We start from the raw sequence: 20,742 nt of genomic DNA, 5'->3' as shown, positions 1-20,742 counted from the left end.
GCAAACACAGTGCCGCAGGCTGCAGAGGGAGAACACTACCAGCACGTGGTGAACACTGAGTCTGCTGGAAGACAGGCTCAAAACAATTAAATAAAGGAGCCAGTGCAAATGAGTCTTAGGAGAATTTGGGGGGCACAGATGGGGATTCAAGAGGAATTATAGAAAACCTGAGAGAAACTGGAAAACCCAAACTGTAGGCTTTGAACTCAGGGTTGAAACCATTGTCCCTTTCAGGTCAGGGAAATAATACAAGCAGCCTAAGGACGGGGCTGTGTGGTTAATAGCAGTGAACAGCAAGGGAGATCTGGGATAGCATCTAGTAGAAAAAGTGGTTAGTTATTTGAGGTCACAAGACTCTGTAGCAGAAAAGAACAGAAAAGGGAAATCATAGGGAAGAAAGCAAATTTGGTGGTTGAGAGAATGTATAGGGGAAAGGCCGTTGATCAGTCAAAGATTACATCAAATTCAGCTTTGCTCAAGAGACTGCAAAATAGGAGTACCTGGATACAGGATCTTGGAAAAAAATAAGTATTTCTGATTTGATGCTTGGACAAATTTGGTGTTTATATATTGTCTGATTAATTTCTGAGTTGCTGAAATATGCAGGAAAACTTCATATATTGATGATCTCTTTGGCCCTTTGCCCCTAGAATATATAAATTCTCAGGACTTTATCTCATGCCTAGAGAGAGTGGGAGCATAGGCTTTGTGTAAATCCGGTTGCAAACCCAAAGTGGCTTTCCGTGTGAAGCTCCATTTCCTGAAGCACTGTGGATGCTTATGGCATTTGGTCTGACTCATCTTACTTGACTTCAGCTTTCCTAAAATATTTATCTATCTACAGATACTTGCATTTTGGTTTTCTTCATTTCGTGACAATAAAGTTTAAACTGCTTTAAATACCATACACACTTCTCTGTAGAATTATGAGTGTCTAGGTCCTTTTTTTTTTTTTTTTTTTTGTGGCAGCTGGAATCAAAAGACTTTGTCTCTCATTCTTTGACCGAGAAGGTTGCCAGTGGAGCTGGTTAAGCAGACGAACCAAATGTAATGCTAAAGTCACCTATTACTCAGTCAGCCAGCAACATTTTTGGTTTTCTTTTTCTGTCTTGAAGGTGTGGCGTGGCACCCTGGCCCGAATGCGGTACAAGAGGACCAAGGCAGCACTGACAATAATTAGGTACTACAGGCGCTATAAAGTGAAGTCATACATCCACGAGGTAGCCAGACGTTTCCACGGCGTCAGGAACATGAGAGACTACGGGAAGCATGTGAAGTGGCCAACCCCGCCAAAAGTCCTGCGTCGTTTCGAGGAGGCTCTGCAGTCAATTTTTAATAGGTAATAACTTGGCAAGTGCCACATTCCTGTACAGTGGCATACTCCCAAATCCTAGGCCATGGTGTTGGCTCAGCTCTTTGCTGCTATGACATTCGCCTCTCCCTCTGTCTTGTGTTTGATTGATTTTGTTTCCAAAGTGTCCCGCGCTACCGTCTCGCCAGCAAGAACGACGCAGAACACTCGGATCCTTCTGCAGTAAAGCTTTAATGCATCTTGAGAGATAGATGATCAGCTTCTTAGAGGGAGACCCCAAGCTAAGAAACCCAGCCCCTTATATAAGCCTAGGAGCTCCGAGTGAGATGTGTAGAGCCGGGATTGGTGGTTTGCACATCACCCCAGATGACGTCACGGGAGAGGCACAGTTTAAACGGTTAACTCCAACTGACAGCGACAGTTAACTCTAACTGACAGTGGATGTCAGCGCCATCTTCTAACGGCAATAGCGATAGCGAGGGCGGCTCCTCACATCTCCCCCTATTCATTTATTTTTGAAGCAATAGGACACCCACAACTTTGGAGTGGAGATAGAGGTCAAATCCCCATGTGCAAATTCGGAACATGTACAAAGCTCCTCTCCAGGGTCTTATCCCCAGAGGAAGTCCTGACCAGTCCGATGTCTTTTTTCTGGGGGAAGGAGATCATGACATAGAACCTTCATGCAAGATGACTTATCTCCCAGGAGAAAGTCGTTATACCGCAGACCTCTCCTGTGCAGTGCTTAGCCTTGCAACTCCTTGGGCTGCTGAAGCCTACCCACTCTATCCCGTGCAATGAGACTAGCCTCGTGGGGTGCAAGAGCTGGGAGGCCAGCGACCTATTGCTTTAACATGGTTAACCAAATGTCAGGGGATGCTCCGTGTTCTAAGGCAGCAAGTGCTTGTGCCACCACCACTTTCTCCTTTTGTTTGGGCTCTGAGCGTACACACCATCCAAAGCATCAACACTATTCCACAGCAGAGAACTAGGCTAAATGATCCTACCCCCACCCATTCCTTAAAATAAGAAAATGCAGATGAAATCCAGGGGAGAGGTCTTCCATCAGAGAAAGATCCAGATGCGTCGAATTCACTTGCAGGATCGCCATTCTCAACTCACGGAGTGTCTGCTCAAACTCAAAAGTCCAATTCTGTAATAAATGTTGAGACAGAGCTTTTGACAGGTTAGCTGCTCTTGTAAAATTCTCATATTGTACTAAGTGACACAAAGGCCAGGCAACTTTGTTCACATCCCAATTTGGCCATCTGCCACAATATATCCAATTGTTCCTGAACCAAATTAATCTGTTGGTTTACCAACATCAGGCCTCCTTGTATCTGAGAATTGGCAGTGGCCTGTTTATCTAGGACCATGGTCACAGTGGCCTATAGTTCATTAATGGTTTGAGTTGTCTGCACAGTGGCAGAAAGTGCAAGGGCCGAGGCGGTAACCGAAGCAGTAACCGCGGCGGTGGCTATCAGGCCCACAATAATAGCAGAGATCCCAAAAATCTCGCTTTTCCCTAAACAAACTCAAATTACTTGGCGCCTCAACAGGAGCTGGAATAAATCGAGGCATGCGCATTACCAAAGCAAAAGGGTGCTTAATAGCATCCCAGCATAATGCATAAAAACAATTCTAAGCAGAACAATTTATTTCTTTCTGATTCTTACCTAAGGTATCATTACTCACAACCCAAATAAAGGGCAGCTGAATAATTAGTTCTCTTAAAAGGGGTATACTTAACATTGGAGGAGGACCAATCAGATGATCCAGAGCTCTGTCCCTCACTCAGACTGTTGCCTAATGCCCCTTTCCAATCAAAAGTAATCTGTCCCTTCTCACTATCATAGGAGAAAGATCAGTACAGCTTCCATTAATTCAAAAGGATTAGCATTAGATCTTTCTGGATCCATATGAATAAAATTATCCTTTAATGAAGAAATCACAGTAAAGCACAAGCTTCCTACTAATGACAAGGTTCTCTCATCCTGAAAACTCTGTATCTGAGGATCTAAAGGCAAAAAGGCAAGCCCCAACTCTCTATTATTTGTGAAAAATCTAGGGAACACCTGGGCATTCTGCATCACTGGCATCGGTAGGGGAAGGTAGACATGATGGCCCACCGTAACTCTCCCATCATACTAGGAACCATCATCCCGAGTAGGAGAGTCTTCATCACCCACTTGGCCTCCATCCTTCTTATTCTGGAGTTGTGAAGGAGCTCTTCGAGTGAGTCTTTCAGGGATCCACAGGGGGTTTTCTTCCTCCTGTGGAAAAACACACACAGCTCCCCTGGATCTTATAAGAATAGGATCCGGGCCTTTCCAGAGATCAGTCAAGACATCTTTCCATTTTACCATTTCTTTTGGCCTATCAGGCTCTAAACTGTGGCGATCAGCCGCAGTGTGGCCTTGGGCATCACAGTTCAAGAAATTAAGGGTAAAAAGTGCCATGGATACAGCAACTCTTGGTACCGAGGGTAGAACATCCTCAATACTCCCCTTTTGTTTAATCAGATATGATTTGAGTGTACGATGGGCACGTTCCACAATGCCCTGTCCTTGAGGGTTATAAGGTAGGCCAGTTAGATGGGTAACATCCATTTGCCGACAAAACTGTCGGAATTTTTGAGAGGTATATGCTGGTCCATTGTCTGTTTTTAAAATTCTGGGTTTTCCCCAAGCACTCCAGGCCTCAAGGCAATGTTGAATCACATATGAGGCCTTTTCCCCTGTTAGGGGTGTGGCAAACATTACGCCAGAACAGGTGTCAACAGAAACATGAACATATTGAAGCCTTCCAAAAGAGGGAATATGAGTAACATCCATCTGCCACATCTGCAATGGTCTAATGCCACGTGGGTTTATTCCCATGTGGGGAGTAGGTAAGAATTCGCAGCAATTCTGGCATTGAGTAACAATTTCCCTAGCCTCTTTCCTGGATAGAGCAAAACGACGGCGCAAGGTCTCAGCCGTCACATGAAAGCGCTTATGGAATTCTTTTGCTGCTTGTGCATGGGTAGACAAGGCAGCGGCCACCAGCTTTGTAGCCTTGTCCGCTAAGTCATTCCCTAAGGACATGGGACCTGGGAGTCCAGAATGTGCTCGGACATGGGTAATGAAAACAGGAAATCTCCTATTTAACAAGGCAGCTTGTATCTTCTGAAAGATGTTAGCAACTCTGCTGGAGGATCTTATTATTCCAGCTATCTCAAGGAGATTAACTGCATTAACCACATAAGAGGAATCTGATACAATATTGAGGGGTCCTGGAAAAGCCTCAAGAACCTCCAGTACTATCAGACATTCTACAACTTGAGGTGAAGTTTCATTATATTGTTTAGATATAACCCTATCCTTGACCACATAAGCTCCCATACCAGTTTTTGATCCATCAGTGTACACCACAGTCCCATCTGGGAGTGGGTCTTTAGCTGTCACTTGTGGAAACACTATAGCCTGGTTTAGGGCAAACTGTAAAATTGGATGCTTTGGAAAATGATTATCAATTTGTCCTGAAAAGGAAGTTAACTAAAACTGCCCAATCACTAGATGTGGCTGCCAAGGTCTGAACTCGTGCAGCAGTATAAGGCACAATCAAGGAATCAGGATCCCTGCCAAAATGTGTAACAGCTGCTTTTATTCCGCGAAGCGCGAGCTGTGCAACAGCATCAGGGTACCAGTCAATAATCTTAGCAGGGGAAGCATTTGGATGAATCCAAAGTAATGGTCCATGTTGCCACAGGACTGCAGTTGGCAATTGAGCTGTCTTAAAAACACACAGATTAAAAGGTAGTGACTCCTCAATTCGTTGTAATTGTGCTTCCTGTAAGGCCTCTTCCACCATCTGTAAGGCTCGGTGGGCGGCAGGGGTAAATTTTCTGGGTGAGGAGATATGAGGCTCACCCTCCAGGAGATCGAAGAGGGGTTTTAGATCAGCAGATGGAATTTTTAAAAAGGGCCTCAACCAATTTATATCTCCCAGAAGTTTCTGAAAATCATTTAATGTTTGTAAGTGGTCTTTGCGAATTTCTATTTTCTGAGGAACTATATTTTTGGGAGTAATCTTTGAGCCCAAAAAGAGGCCTGTATCTGCAATTTGAACCTTTTCTGAGGCAATCTCTAATCCCCACTGTTTTAATTCAGCCACCAGCATGGGAAAAGCCTTTTGTAAAACATCTAACTCTTTGTGACAAATAAGAATATCGTCCATATAATGGATAACGATTAAAGATGTAAATTGCTTCCTAATTGGCTCCAAAGCCTCCTGCACATATAGCTGACATATTGTTGGGCTATTGGCCATGCCTTGCGGAAGTACCTTCCACTGAAATCTCTTGTCTGGTTCCATATGATTAAGAGAAGGGATAGTGAAGGCAAACCTTGGTCTATCCCGTGGGTAAAGTGGAATAGAGAAGAAACAATCCTTAATATCTATAATAATAAGCTTCCAATCTTGAGGAAGTGCAGAAAGCAAAGGAAGGCCTCTTTGAACAGGGCCAAAAAGATGCATCTGATTGTTAATGGCCCGCAGGTCGTGGAGTAATCTCCACTTCCCAGATTTCTTCTTAATAACAAAAATTGGTGTATTCCATGGGGAGGTAGAAGGCTCTAGATGCCCCAGCCGTTCCTGTTCTTGCACTAATCTTGTGACAGCCTCTAATTTTTCAGAGGATAGAGGCCATTGAGAGACCCATAACGGCTCCTCTGTTTTCCATGGTATGGGTCGTGAAGCCTCAACGGCCCCTAAATAAAACCCAGTCCTTTTCTACCCCGATTTCCGTGTTGTGTAATGGGTTTTATTCTGCCTTGTTCTTGCCTACCCAAGCCTCTACCATTTGTATACCCCATCTTTGCCATAATGGCTGATGCCTGGGGGAGTATTCATTAGTTAGGGTCATGCCCATGGCTTGTAACACATCTCGTCCCCATAAATTTACAGGGAGTGGCAACACATAGGGGGTAAAACATCCCTGTTTGCCTTCAGCATCCCGCCAGGTTAAGGCTGAGGCACTGATGGCAGGAGAGGACTGGTATCCAAGACCTTGTAGAGAATGAGATGAAACAACAGTGGGCCAAGACTTCGGCCACCAATGGAGTGAAATAATGCTTTTGTCTGCTCCCGAATCCATTATCCCTTCAAATTCTTTTCCATTAATTAACAATTTTATTGTAGGTCTCTCATTTAGGGGTATAGCCAGATAGGCTGAATCACTTCCAGAAGATCCCATAGCCCTTTTTTGTAAAGTGTAGGTTTCTCCATCCCCGAGGGAGGGCAGCAACACCAGTTGTGCAATTCTATCTCCCTGCTTTATAGAAAATACACCCCGAGGGCTAGAACAGAGAACTTGAATTTCCTCTTTATGATATGGGTCATTGGGGTACCTTGGATTCTTCAATAGGGGGCAGAAGCCTCCCTTTTACATCCCGGACTGACCTGCATTCGCTAGCCCTATGATAACCTTTACCACAACGATAGCAAAGCTTCGATTCTCTTGTTCTTTCAGGGGCTTGACAATCTTTCTTAAGGTGCCCCATTCTCCCACAATTAAAACAAGCTTTTCGATTAGATAAATCTCTATACCTGTGCGTTTGTAAAATGGCGGCAGCTAGTCCTGCATTGGTTAGGGGTCCCCCCAGCTCCCTGCACACTCTGAGCCAATCTTGTAAACCTTTGCTTTTGCGAGGGGCGATAGCCGCTCGACATTCCTGGGTTGCTTGTTCATAGACAAGTTGCTCAATCAGGGGCATAGCTTGTTCTGAATCACCAAAGATGCGACTGGCGGCCTCTGTCATTCTGGCCACAAAGTCTGAAAATGGCTCTTGGGGTCCTTGGACAATCTTTGTAAGGTGTCCACTGGACTCTCCCCTTTTGTGAGGGCCTTCCATGCTTTAATAGCGGCGGCCGACACCTGACCATAGACGCCCCAGATGTAGTTGGTTTGATTAAGGGCATGTTGACCCTGACCTGTCAGCATTTCAAATGTCCACTGCCTCTGATTCTCATCTTCAGCCGTGGCATTAACTCTAGCTTGTGCCTGGGCTGCATCATACCAGAGAGCCTTCCATTCCATGTATTGTCCCATGTTGGGAAGCACTGCTTTCACTGTCGTTTGCCAGTCAGTGGGAGTCATGGCAAAATTAGCAAGCCTTTCCACCTGTAATGTGGTAAAGTTAGCATTGACCCCATAATTACGAACGGATTCGGCCAATTCTTTAATTTGATTGTAATCTACGGGGGTATGTACTCTTCCGCCTTCCACATTCTCGAATACTGGAAAAGCTACTTGTATTTTTCTCCGTTCCTCTAAAGGTAAAAAGGAGTCAGTACCAGTATTCAGCCGAAGCTCATATGGCGGAGGCGCTGAGGGGCGTGAGCCCGCCGGATTTATAGGCGGTGGCCTCACATTCATTTTTGTTTTCAGTGGCCGGTGTCTATCAGGGTGATATCTTTTTTCCTCATACCGTGCCACCTCCCCCTCTAGACCACCTTCTTCGCTAGAATCCAGAGTGTCAGAATCAGAATTATCTAGCTCCAAGGCTTCTAGCTCTACTGCAGGGTATAGACTAGATTCTGGCTTTTTCTTTTTCTTAGATTTGTTAAGGGGTGAATGATAACTCCCTTCTTTCTCTCCCCCTTTCTTAACTTCCTGGGGAGGGCCTTTTTTCTTAGACATGTCTTTTCTTTTGCGAGCTCCCATTCTCTCACTCCGTTCAGTTTCTGACATGCTATCCTGAACTTCCTCTAAGGTTCCCTGACTTTCTATTATAGCAGGGTGACAGGCCTCATCCTCCAAGCAGTTTTTAACTAGCTTCCAAATGGCTTTGGTACCTAAGCAGAGATCTCCTTCTGCATGCTTCCTGTCTAGTTCTTTACCTAGCTTGTTCCATGAGGCCACAGTGAGGGACCCGGAACAAGCATACCATGGTGCCACTCTATCTACCTCCTTCACAAAATTTTGAAGTGTTCGTGGTGCAATTTTAAGATCTCTTTGTTTTAGCACAGTCTGTAAGGCTGTAACCACTGACTGTGACGACCCCATCGCGCTGACAGCTTATCTAAAAACGCGCTCAACTCCGTTACCAGACTGACAGCACCAGACTGACAGCACCAGACTGACAGCACCAGACTGACAGCGCCAGATGGACAGCGCCAGATGGACAGCGCCAGACGGACAGCGCCAGACGGACAGCGCCGTTCTGTCAGCACCAGCCACGATGAAGGAGAAGGACAAACAGGACTAGCACCAAAGCCTCCACTGACCCGTCCCACGGTGATGACAAACTAAGGCCAAAGTCGAGAAAAGGGTTGTTCAGGATAAAGCATACCTCTCTGAACCTACGTCCCTGCAGTTCTGAATCCGCCCCGTTTTCCGAGGGGTCTCCCGCGGCGCCGGCGATGTTGAAGAGTTCCCGGGTTTCGGCACCAGATGTCCCGCGCTACCGTCTCGCCAGCAAGAACGACGCAGAACACTCGGATCCTTCTGCAGTAAAGCTTTAATGCATCTTGAGAGATAGATGATCAGCTTCTTAGAGGGAGACCCCAAGCTAAGAAACCCAGCCCCTTATATAAGCCTAGGAGCTCCGAGTGAGATGTGTAGAGCCGGGATTGGTGGTTTGCACATCACCCCAGATGACGTCACGGGAGAGGCACAGTTTAAACGGTTAACTCCAACTGACAGCGACAGTTAACTCTAACTGACAGTGGATGTCAGCGCCATCTTCTAACGGCAATAGCGATAGCGAGGGCGGCTCCTCACACCAAAGGGCATCTGCCTACCTCTCAAAGTAATGGAACCATCAGTGTATTTTCCCTGTAGCACTTGACAGCAGCATGCCACAACTCCTGGCTCTGAGCCACATTTAAGATAAACTACCAGCATGCTGTCCCCCACTTCCTGTCATTAGCAAAAAAACATAAATACTTTCTTAAAATCAACACACATACTTCAAACTCGCAAGTCACATTGATCCTATCAGCAGCAGCTTAGTCCAACTGTGCCTTAGACTCAGGAGGAGTTCCTGAAGCACTGATGCCCTAGGCCCACCAGAGACTCTGTTTGATGGGGCTGAGCATGGGGCCCAGGCCTTTAACAGTGCCCCTGTGGTTTTAAAGTACAGCCAAAAGAGAAAACAACTATTTTAGGCCACACTTTTTAAAAATAAATACCCATGGAAAAATTTGGACCTTCCCAACTGATCTTTGTGTGACCTGCCCTGAATCTGAGATTGTCTTTGCCTGAGTCCTTCCTCCTCATTTTTTTAGCTTATTTGTTGACAGCATGTATGCAGCAGAGATAGTTGCCCTGCATTGTCTTCAGAGAATTGGCTCCAGGCCCCCTATAGACACTAGGTTCTCAAGCTCCTAACATAGAATGTTGTAGTACTTTCTTTCTTCCTTTTTCTTTTTTCTTTTTTGAGACAGGCTGTCTCTATTATGTAATTCTGGCTGTCCTAGAACTTCCTGGATAGACTAGACTGGCTTCAAACTCACAGAGATTCACCTGCTTCTGCCTCCCAGGTGATGGAATTAAAGACATGTGCTCCACATCTATCCATGTGGTAGTATTTTAGTAGAGCCTGTATCCTTTAAACCATACCAGGATTACTTCTAACACATAATATTGTTCTGTATTTGGTTGTTATTGCTGTATTGTTTAGCAAATAATCAGAAAGAAAATCTTTACATATATTCAACAGAGTTGCAACCATTATTGACCTAACTATACTATACTAGCCATCTGAGGCCAGTTGAACTCAAGGATGCAGATCCCATAGTTATGAAGTACTGATGATATCTAGTGCTGTCTTAACTATAATTATCTGATGACATTAACTAAAATAACATCCCAAGTGTAGTGATTTGATATAATTTCTTTTAAAAAGCACTACTTGATATTCTGAATATAGAAGAACTAGTTTTAATTGTATGATAAATCAGATTTTTGTCTTCATTAGAGTCGACTCTATTAATACACTATATCCAAAGATAGAGAAGTCACATGACAGGAAACTCATGAATATGTATCTCATTTACACTTTATAAAAACCATAAGATGCAGACCTGTTGATGCAGGCCCACAGCCGTAACTGCTTAGGAGGTTGGAGTAGGAGAATCTCAACTTCCTGGGTAACTTAGACCCTACCTCAAAACGTAAAAAGAGAGCTGGAGGCATGGCTAGGTGGTAGAGTACTTGCCTAGCTCTCACAAATCCTAGATTCAATAATCCAATCCCCAGTGCCACAAAGCAGGGAGCAGCAATAAAGAGAACATACAATATAAAATTAGTGAAAGCAAAGAAAGCAACCCTCAGTTGTCAGATACAATGTTGAAAGTATTAATTTTCAACCTTGACAAGCTTTTTTCACATGCAGATAAGATTTTTAGTAACACTATCTACTGTCTATATGTCTTACATATTTTAAAGGTACTTAATTTGTTTTTAAATTCATACTCATTGTTTCTAAGTGAGAAATATGCTTATATATAAAATCTAAATCCACCGTACTATTCACTCCTATTTTTCTTCTTCTGAGATAATCACTCTAGGAATATTGTTAATATCCTTCTAATCTTCTGCCTATTACTTTTTGAGTGCAAGTGTGCACATGCACACACACACACACACACACACACACACACACAAACACAAACACACTAAAAGGCAGCCCTATAGAGGGATAAGGAATATAGACCCCAGAACCCAGTTTATATTTTGGCTCTCTCCACACTGGCTGTTTAACTTTGGAAAAAATTAGTTAACTTGTGTGTGTGTGTGTGTGTGTGTGTGTGTGTGTGTGTGTGTGTGTGTGTATACCTCACATATATCAGACTAGGCTTACAGGTGCTGTGATTACAGGTACTCATCATGATTTATGTGTTATAGCCTTCAGCTACCAGTAGCCCCTTAGCTAGGGGTAAGACCTCATGAGCCCCTGCCACATTCACAATGGAATTTTGACTGGCTTGATACTGTGCAGGTCTGAGTTCATAAACACAATGGCCCTGTCATGTCCAGAAAACAGCATGTCACAGCACTCTTCCTCATCCTTCAGTTCCCATGTTCTTTCCACTCTTTCTTTCATAGAATTCCCTGAGCCTTGTGGGGAGGGAGTAATATAGATGTCCCATTTAGGACCTACATTCAGTGTCACTTATCTTCATACCTTGACCAGTTATAAATGCCTGCATTAGCCACTCTCCACTGCAAAAAGAAATTTCTATAGCTGAAGTTGAAAACAACACAAATCTTGAGTATAAACATATTTAGAAAGCAATTTGACAACAAGACCATTTAGGAAAACAATAGTGGGTTCCCCTCTAGGTTCTATTACCTCCCCAATCATGGACTTTTGATCAAGTGTAACAGTGGTAGTCATAAATTCTCTCCTGTGGAGAATGCCTCAAATCCAATCAGAAAGTGGTTGGTTGCCTCCATAATAGTCAATGCCATTTTTGGATTAGTGGACAGATTTTGCCTAGCAGATTAGTATTATGGCATGTAGGTTCCCACACTGGGTAAGACCATTGATATCTTTTCTCCCCAGTGGCCTGCATAGTACCTTCTAGCACTATAAAAGGAAGTTTCTCAGTCAGTTCCAAATTCATGTCTCTATGTCCTACAACCAATGTATAGTGTCTTCAGCAGTAGGATCACCAGCTACTTGGGGTGGGCAACCTTGAGAAACAGCAATATCCTGTGTTATTGATGGGGGAGGCGTGGAACCTCCTTGACTGATAAATCATGTGGAGGCATCCCATACCTGGCACCTGGCACTGAAGTTTCACTTGCTAATACATGTCCTCTGTGAGTAGCATTTCTACACCTATAGGGCACCTTCATGAAAATTCACTTTCTATTATATTTTTTAAATTATCTTACAAAGTAGTGCATTTCCATTGCTCTTTTTATATATATCCTTAATTTTTGTTAGCCCAGTCCACTCTCCCATCCCCCATTTAAGCCTTTTGCCCCTAGTATGTCCCCTCTTTTTTCATGTCCCATGTATTCTCCTACTTACCTCTCCCCATTAAAGCCTCCCTCACCACAGTCTTTTCTGGCTTCCTCACCTCTACAGACACGCCATGTTAAATATATAAATCTAAGAATTTAAAGTTAGGATCCAGATATGAAAAATAACATGGACATTTGCCTTTCTGAGTCTTCGTTCTCACTTAGTGTAATATTTTCCAGTTCCATCCATTTTCCTGCAGACTTAAATTTCACTTTTTTTGTAGTTGAATAAAATCCTGGTATGAGAGAGAGAGAGAGAGAGAGAGAGAGAGAGAGAGCCACATCTTCAGTATCCATGAGTTGTTGAACATCTAGTTAGATTCCATTTCCTAACTGTTGTAAGCACTGCACATGGATATGCGAGTATCTCTGTAGTCAGATGTGGAATCCTTTGGGTGAATGCCCAGGAGTGACACAGCTAGTTCATCTGGTAGTTCTATTTTGGAAAACTTCCACACTGATTTCCATAGTAGCTGCACCAATTTATACCCCCTGTTCAATATTTGTGATGACTGCAAATGATAGTGATTAATTTCATATTGTACTCTGGCCTGAGCCGGCCTCTTTTTAGATTTGGTGTTTTATTTTAAGTCTAGAACTGATTAATTTCTATAAAATTGAATTTGCTCATCCAGCAAATATTTACTGAACACCTGGTGTTTTGTAGGCACTAGCCAGGCTTCCAGGGATACAGTGACAATTGGGAAGAATGGGACCGACAGTTCCAGCCTCCTCACAAGGGTCATAGTTGATGAATACATGAAAATACTGTTTGTTCTTCTCCTCTCTCCCGCTCTCCAGCTCTCTGAATGATTCTTGCCATTTGTATTCATCTAGTCAGGCAAACTTTTTCTGTAAAGGGCCTGTAGTATTTTAGGCTATGCAGGCTACATATGGTCTCTCACATATTCTTTGTTTTGTTAAACATGTAAAAATGTAAAGACTCTTCTTAACTCACAAGCAGTTTAAAAACAGACCTCAAGCCAGATTTGAAACAAGCTGTAGTTTATGAACCCCTTATCTTAAAAAATTTCTTCTGTGGGATTCTATGGGATGTGTGTTAAGGGATTCCAATGTTATTGTTGGGTTTGTTTTTGTCTTTCTGGAATCTCCATTTGTGTTACTTTGTTTTCTCTGCTTTATTTGTTTTGTTTTGAGACAGGGTCTCATATAACCTGAACTATCCTTAAACTCCATTCTGTAGCCAAGGATGACCTTGATTTTCTGATCGTCCTAAGTAATGAACTGTGGGCATGTGCCATCATGCCTGATTCTTTTTATTCTGTTAGGATCATTCCTTTCCTCACAGTAATTTTTTGTCCAAAGACCCTCCCTAGCCACTCAAGTAAACACCACCATACCCATGTCTTCCTTCCAAGGCCCTCTTTGCCCTCTTTCCTTGTTGTTTCTCTCCACAGCAAATATCCAATCCCCATCACACATCTGCATGTATTTTTTTTTATTGTCTGTTAATCCTAAAAGCACCTGGAAGAAAGTTCTCTCGACTATTTTCCTTTTAGCAGTGCTTCCCCTACATAGAACAGGACCTGTACTTTCATGTACTTTCATGGTACCTAGGACACTGTTGGATGAATGAAGAATCCATGTTTCTGTGGCCTACCTGTAGGCATTTTGGACGGATCGGATGGGACAGGTATTCTGCCACTCGGGAGTCACAGAATACTGAGTGTTACACAGCTCAAATGGAAAGGTATCCTAGAGCTTGGTAGCCAAGCAATACCATAAGCCACAGTAAGCATAGTAGCTTACACCCCTGCCTCAGGGAAAGGCTTCCCCAATGTATCGGCTCTGCTCCCGCATGAGAGGGTCTTCCAGCTGGGCATGTTTGCCCAGTGTAGCAGTTTTGCTCCTGCAGGAGAAGGTTTCCAGGGGCAAAGTTGCTACAGTTCAGCTCTGTTCCCGAGAGAGTGGAAAGCCAAGTGTAACAACTCAGCTCTGCCAGGGGAAGGTTTCTCAGGCAAAAATGTTACAGCACCGTTCGCTCTGCTCTGCCCAGGGTTGTCTCTGCTCCACAGCAAAAGAAGGTCTTCACCCAAAGCTCATCCAAGGGATTTATTGGGAGGGAAGAATCCAGGAGGGTTGCAGGGGACAGCCAGGTAGCACAAACAACCACAAGCTGAGCAGACACAGGTTTTATATAGGGTTTCCAGGGTGGGCATTGGTCAGATTTCAATGCTGAGCTCAGACTGGCTAGAGCTCCTGCTCAAGGATTGGCTAGTTTTCTGCACAGGCTTAGGGTCAGATTTGGCTCTGTTTTCAGGGCCAAAGTGTGTTTCCTTCTCATGTCGTTTTTAGCCTTTTGGCTCTAGTTTTAAGACCAAGGTGTATCTCATTCATTGGCTCTCATTCCAGGGACAAAGTGTGTTTCTTTGGCACTGGTTTCAGGGTCAGGGTGCATTTCTTTGGTTCTGGTTGCCGGGCCAAAGTGTGTTTCTTTGGCTTAGCTCAGGGTGTGTTTCTTTAGCTGGTCCCTTTTCCCTACACTACCAATTAACACAGGTTTAGTGTCTCATATTGAAAATGCTTGGGACCAGAAGTGTGATTTCAGACTGTTGAGATCTTCAATTTTACACAGATCTTGTTGTTTGAGTTGTAGTCAGGAAGGTTTGGACTTCAATGTATTTAGGATGTCTGGTTGCTTTGTGCCCAACTAGTATTGTAAAAGCTGGAAGCCACTGAGTTCTAGTCACTTCAGAGCACACAGACAATAAAGAAGTTGCTACAAATTTCTATCTACAGAAAACTGTTTTGCCAACTTCCATATATCTTTTATAATCATTTTATCCCTTTAGCATAGCATACAATTATTTCATGCTACTTAATGACAGTTTGAAACCCTTTGGGGAGTGAATGAGTATCTAAGGCCTATATATCTTATTTGCTTGTAGATGGAGAGCATCCCAACTCATCAAGACCATACCTGCTTCAGACCTTCCCCAGGTCAGAGCAAAGGTTGCAGCCATGGAAATGTTGAAAGGTCAAAGGGCAGACCTTGGGCTCCAGAGGGCCTGGGAAGGCAACTATCTTGCCTCGGTAAGTCCAGAAGAACAGTGTGGATTCATGCAGCTGTGCAAAGTTTGTTGCCCTAAGAATTTACAGAAAAGAGGTTGGATGCTAGAGGCCTGGGTTCCAGCCCCAACAGTATAAGACAAAATCAATACCTTACAGAGAGATGTTTTAAGAAACTAAATAATTTCTCTGAGAGGTACTAAATTAGAAGGTTTTGTTGCTTTTAAATATACATTACCTGATGCATCATCTACTGAAAAGAGGGTTGTATCCACATATATTAGCATATTCCATAACCTGGCCCTTTACCACTTCAACATTCCCTTGAATTATTCAGCAGCCATTTTTTTTAAGACAGGGTCTCTCTACATAGCTCTGGCTTTCCTGTAGACCAGACTAGCCTCAGACTCACAGAGATCCACCTGCCTCTGTCTCATGAGTGCTGGGATTAAAGTTATGCTACCCCACCCGGCTTCAGCAGCCATTTTTAATTACATCCTTTATATTATTCCCAAAGCTCTATTTCATCTTCTCTGATTTAAAGTCTTTAATGGGACCTTTAATATGGTGCACCCTTTACTAATCTAACATCTGGGGGAGAAGGTAAAAGGAATGCTGGGAATTTGTATAGGTATAGTTCTAACGCAATATACTAAACCGTTGCCTAGCACCTACAGTCTAAGAGTTCTCCTGTTGTTCTTTTGTTCTTTCAGAAGTCAGATACACCCCAGACCTCAGGCACTTTCGTGCCAGTCGCTAATGAACTGAAACGTAAGGACAAATATATGAACGTCCTCTTCTCCTGTCATGTCCGAAAGGTGAGAAGTTCTTGAAACAGACTTTGTTGGAGGGAGAAGACTGAGAGGAAGCACACATGTGTGGGCTGCAGTGAAATCTGGTAGTCCCATGCATCTGGGTGCAGCACCAGTGAGCTTTGCCCATCTGTGCTGAGGATGTGTTGAAACGGCTAACATGACAGTTTTTTTCATTTGATTTTTGAGGCAAGATCTTATGTAGCCAAGGCTGACCTCAGAATCACTATGTAGCCAGGGGTAGGCTTGAACTCCTTCCTAATCTCCCTGCCTCTGCCTCTCCAATCTGTTTTCAGATATGTGCCACCATGCCCAACTTGGTCAGCATTTCTTTTTTAAACAGGTTGTGTGCTTCCTTGAGGTCAGGAATTTGTACTTTACTGCATGTGTATCCTTCACAGCAACTACCAGTCTGCTGTTTATTATTTGCTACCTTTTACACAAGTGTTATTGCTACTTTAAAAACTGAATTTGGAGGGACTTAGACAGGTACAGAAGGAAGCCACTATGGGTTGAGCAGGGACCACCCCCCCGCCAAAGGAGAGGAGGTCTAGTGCTGGTGCTCAGTTGAGTCACACAACACCTGAACTCTCCAGCCAAGCTGGACCTCAAGAGCACCAGGTAGAGAGAGTACTGACAGAGATCAGCAGCAGTGCAGGAAGTGATTAACCCATCAAAGGTCTCCAAGTGACCTAATAGCACATGAGAAAAAGCTCAAAAATGTTTATAGAAATATCCAGCATCCAGAGGTAAAAGTCAGAATGCCCAGTATCCAGTCAACAAACTCACAGACAAGACCTTGAATTCATACAGAAATGAAAACTCAGTCATCCAAAAAGATACAGACAAAAACATTGAGGCAATTATAAACATTCTGTTTTATATATTCAAAAAGTTTGGGGAAAGTTTGCACATGTTTAATAAATACCATGAAGATTTTTAAATGGCTTACAGTTGAACTTATAAACATGAAAAATATGAGAGAAATGCAGTCAATAGGATTAACATTAGATTAGACCTTGAAGAAGAAAGATTAGTGGATTTAAACTGAAATGGCTCAGCTGGGAAAGGTGTTTGCTACCCAACCCTGGTGTCTTGTGAGCTCAATCCCTGAAACTCAGGGAAAGTGAAAGAAGATAAAGGACTCCACAAAGATGTCCTCCAACCTCTACCATATGCACCTTCGGCACATACACAAAACAACAACAAAACACAATCCAAATAAAGCATTAAAAAAAAAAAAGATCGTACGACTAACTGACTTCATGTGGCACCCATGTGAATAGCATTGAAGACCCTAGATGCTGTCTTTAAAAAGAGAGAGAGGGAGGATCTGAAGTATTGAAGCAAGAGCTGTTAACCTAGAATTGAGTGCCCAGTAAATATATCTTTCAAGAACTACAGTGATCCTGCGCAGGGTTGGCACACACCTTTAATCCCAGCACTCAGGAGGTAGAGGCAGGGGGATATCTGTGACTTCCAGGCCAGCCTGCTCTACAGAGCAAGTTCCAGGATATACAGGACTATTACACAGAGAAACCCTATCACAAAAAAAAAACTAACAAAAGAACTACAGTGATAATGACTTTTTCGGGCATGTCTAAGGGTGAGTACTAAAGGAAAAGTTAGAAGACATCATTCAAGCAGGAAGGAGAAAAGGAAATGTGTAAGGTTTTATGTTCTACACAGAGTAGAATAGTATCAGTAGAAAATCAAGCATTATAACTGTTGTACATATCTTAGCAAAATCAAAAATGTAAGAGAACAAGTTGTTGCTAACAAGTCAAGAAAGAATACAGGGGGCTGGCGAGATGGCTCAGTGGTTAAGAGCACTGCTGCTCTTCCAGAGGACCAGGGTTCATTCCCAGCATCCACATGGTAACTCACAACTGTTTGTAACTCCAGAATTGTTTAAATCACTGTTGGTAATTAGTTTAGTCCCGAGCCGTAGTCTTTCACCTTTCTCTCTCTGAAGGTGGCTGGGGAGGAAAGCTACTGAATGGAAATTCAGCCTTCTAATCATGCGTTGGTCTCAGCAAACAGTCTCCATGACTCCTATTACAAGGGCTTTGTGAACTCTATATTGAGAGCCAGGCACAAAAGTACAAGTTGAACATGACATTCAGAATGTCTGAGATTTTTCAGTGTCATGGTCAGCATTTGAACATTCTAAAGAAGAGTTCAAGTCCAAGTGATACAAACAACAGGACAGCAGACTTAGAAAGTTATCATCAGCTGGTCTCTACACTCCAGATTCTAGTTCTGAACTCTGAAATTCAGGAACTCTGTTTTATTAAATATACCTAGGGCTAATGACACAAGAGAAGACTTGTTATCCAGATGTACATACCCACACAAAAAAGTTTCAGTCATGTTTCCTGATTGTGAATACAACACAGGAATGTTCCTGTACCCACGACTCTCTCATTTCTGATATCATGGTATCTGGCAAGCAGAGCAGTTGAAGAGACTCAGAACTCTGAGAATTCAGCCATCTTTTAAAAAGACTGGTGCGATGCCTCTCATTCCAGGGAGAACAGTTTAATGCCTGACATTTTCATTCTAGGTACTGATGAATAAAAACTGAAGAATTCTTATTGATGGTTCTGTATTTCTAAGTTCACTCTTCTTCATGCTTGTTCAGATAATGTCCTCTGTAGAATCTTTCAATCCCAAAGTACACCAAGGCAAACTTGATATGCTTCTAAAAAGCCTGTCTCTTCGTGCTTTGATTATTTTGAAGCAGCTGCTTTCCATTAAGGGCAGTTATTAAAAGTGTTCTTTAAGGTGAGAGACTACTGCAAATAGCTCCTCTCACCACTCTGCTTCCTCTGCTCTGACTCTGGAGCAGCTTTATCTCCAACCCCCTGAGGAAACCACTGAACAGCTGCCTTGAAGTGCTTAGGGAGAGCAGAAGGCTAGGGATTTTTTCCTGGGGTGAGGATTTTAACTTTGGGTAGGAGAAGCAAGGTGAAATCTTACCTAATTCTGAGTCTGCAATCCAACTTTGCTATTACTTTGAGAAAATAAATGTGAAAGAAAAGTAGTGTTCCCATACTGTAATGATGTTAAGCAGGAATCCACCTATGTATGTCGAATGTTTTCCTTTCTGTGTCTATAGAGCCACGTTAAGCAATCTACAGCGGTTTTTTTGCTGTTAGACATGATGTCTTTCGCACTTACCTGATCTGTGTTTTAAGATGATTTGAGTTGCTGAAACAGAAGGTAAATATTTGTTAGTCTCTGTAGAAAGGGCAATTTGTTCATAGGAGAGAATATTTCTGAACTGCTTCAGTACAATTTCTGCTCTGAGGGTTTTTTCCTTGTTTTTAGATTAACTCATATATCATCAAAAGAACATGTGGCCCTTTTTGTCTCAACTCAAATTATCTTGTGAGATTGTGTAACAGGATTTTAAAATTATGTTCTTTTGTACCTCATTTGTTTGTTTATCCATACGATTCCACAAAAGATGAGGTGCATTATTTCTACTTTTTAATCAGATTCTATGCTAGATGTTCTCTGTTATACATAGTATAAGGTTGATGAAAATGATAATGAATGTTCTCCAAACTGGCTGTCATAGTGGTTAACCAGTGTTTTGTTGAATATCAATAAGTATTTGTTTTACTGGGATTACATAGATTAAATGTACTGTGGAAATGCTGGATTAAACATACTGCTTAAATGCAAAATTCTCATAACCTTTGATAACTTTCTAGTCTATAGATATCACAGTGGGAGCTGAAGTTTGCAGTATTTATCCAGTCAGAGCAACCATGGAACCCTTTCTTTCATAAACTTCTGCATAAAGCAAGTGCTGTGGATCTCCACCCTCTGGAAAGTACCAGTTGTCTGTCCTGGCAAAAACAGATGCTATGCCTCCAAGAACACAAACTATAAGCTTATCACGTAGATTCTATTTTAGTCATGAGCACAACTTGATGTCAGGTTGAAGACTAAAAAATATGCTTTTATTATAGAATAAATGTTTAAAGAATTGATTGATTGTTAAAACCAACACAAAGGGGATAAGGTAAATTTCCATGTCAAGTTTGATTTTAGTTTGCTACATTCTATGCATAGTGCACTGTCCTACCATGCCTGAATGAAACTATCTGAATATCCTACCAAAGCAGTGTTTTCAAATTAACCCATTTCTTTGCTGTTACCTTGGAAATAAGAATGGAGGTGGTGTGCAAAGAATATAGAGGATATATATACATTAGGGTTTTTTTTTCCCAAGATAGGGTTTCTCTTTGTAGCTTTGAACCCTGTAACTCACTCTGTAGAACAGGCTGCCCTAGAGATCAGCCTACTTCTGCCTCCCATGTGCTGGGATTAAAGGCATGTGCCATCACCACCTGGCTGAGTATGTATATATTAAGGACATGGTATATTACAGTATGCCTTCTATCACGGTAGAGGCTCCTTGGGCTCATTTGGTTTTTGTCTCCTTGCCTTTCTCAATCAGTGACAAACTTGACATTATTGTAGAGGCTCAGAAAAATGTCAGGGCTGGAGAGAGAGCTCAGAGGTTAAGAGCACATACTGATCTTGAAAAGGAT

The 20,742-nt window shown here is 42.7% G+C and overlaps 1 protein-coding gene across 1 annotated transcript in view; it reads left to right on the top strand.

Moving 5' to 3' along the window:
• The window catches only part of Myo1d (myosin ID), a 300,654-nt gene that overhangs the window by 168,724 nt on the left and 111,188 nt on the right, over nucleotides 1–20,742 (top strand). Inside the window, exons 17-19 of the mRNA XM_005076975.4 lie at nucleotides 1,116–1,339; nucleotides 15,242–15,386; nucleotides 16,076–16,180. Coding sequence (XP_005077032.1) covers nucleotides 1,116–1,339; nucleotides 15,242–15,386; nucleotides 16,076–16,180 — 474 coding nt within the window. The remainder of the gene's footprint in view (nucleotides 1–1,115; nucleotides 1,340–15,241; nucleotides 15,387–16,075; nucleotides 16,181–20,742) is intronic.

This window comes from Mesocricetus auratus, unplaced genomic scaffold, assembly GCF_017639785.1.
Source record: "Mesocricetus auratus isolate SY011 unplaced genomic scaffold, BCM_Maur_2.0 Super-Scaffold_100007, whole genome shotgun sequence".
Classification (NCBI taxonomy): domain Eukaryota; kingdom Metazoa; phylum Chordata; class Mammalia; order Rodentia; family Cricetidae; genus Mesocricetus; species Mesocricetus auratus.
Note: the sequence above shows the minus strand (reverse complement) of the source record. Positions and strands in the feature narration are given on the sequence as shown.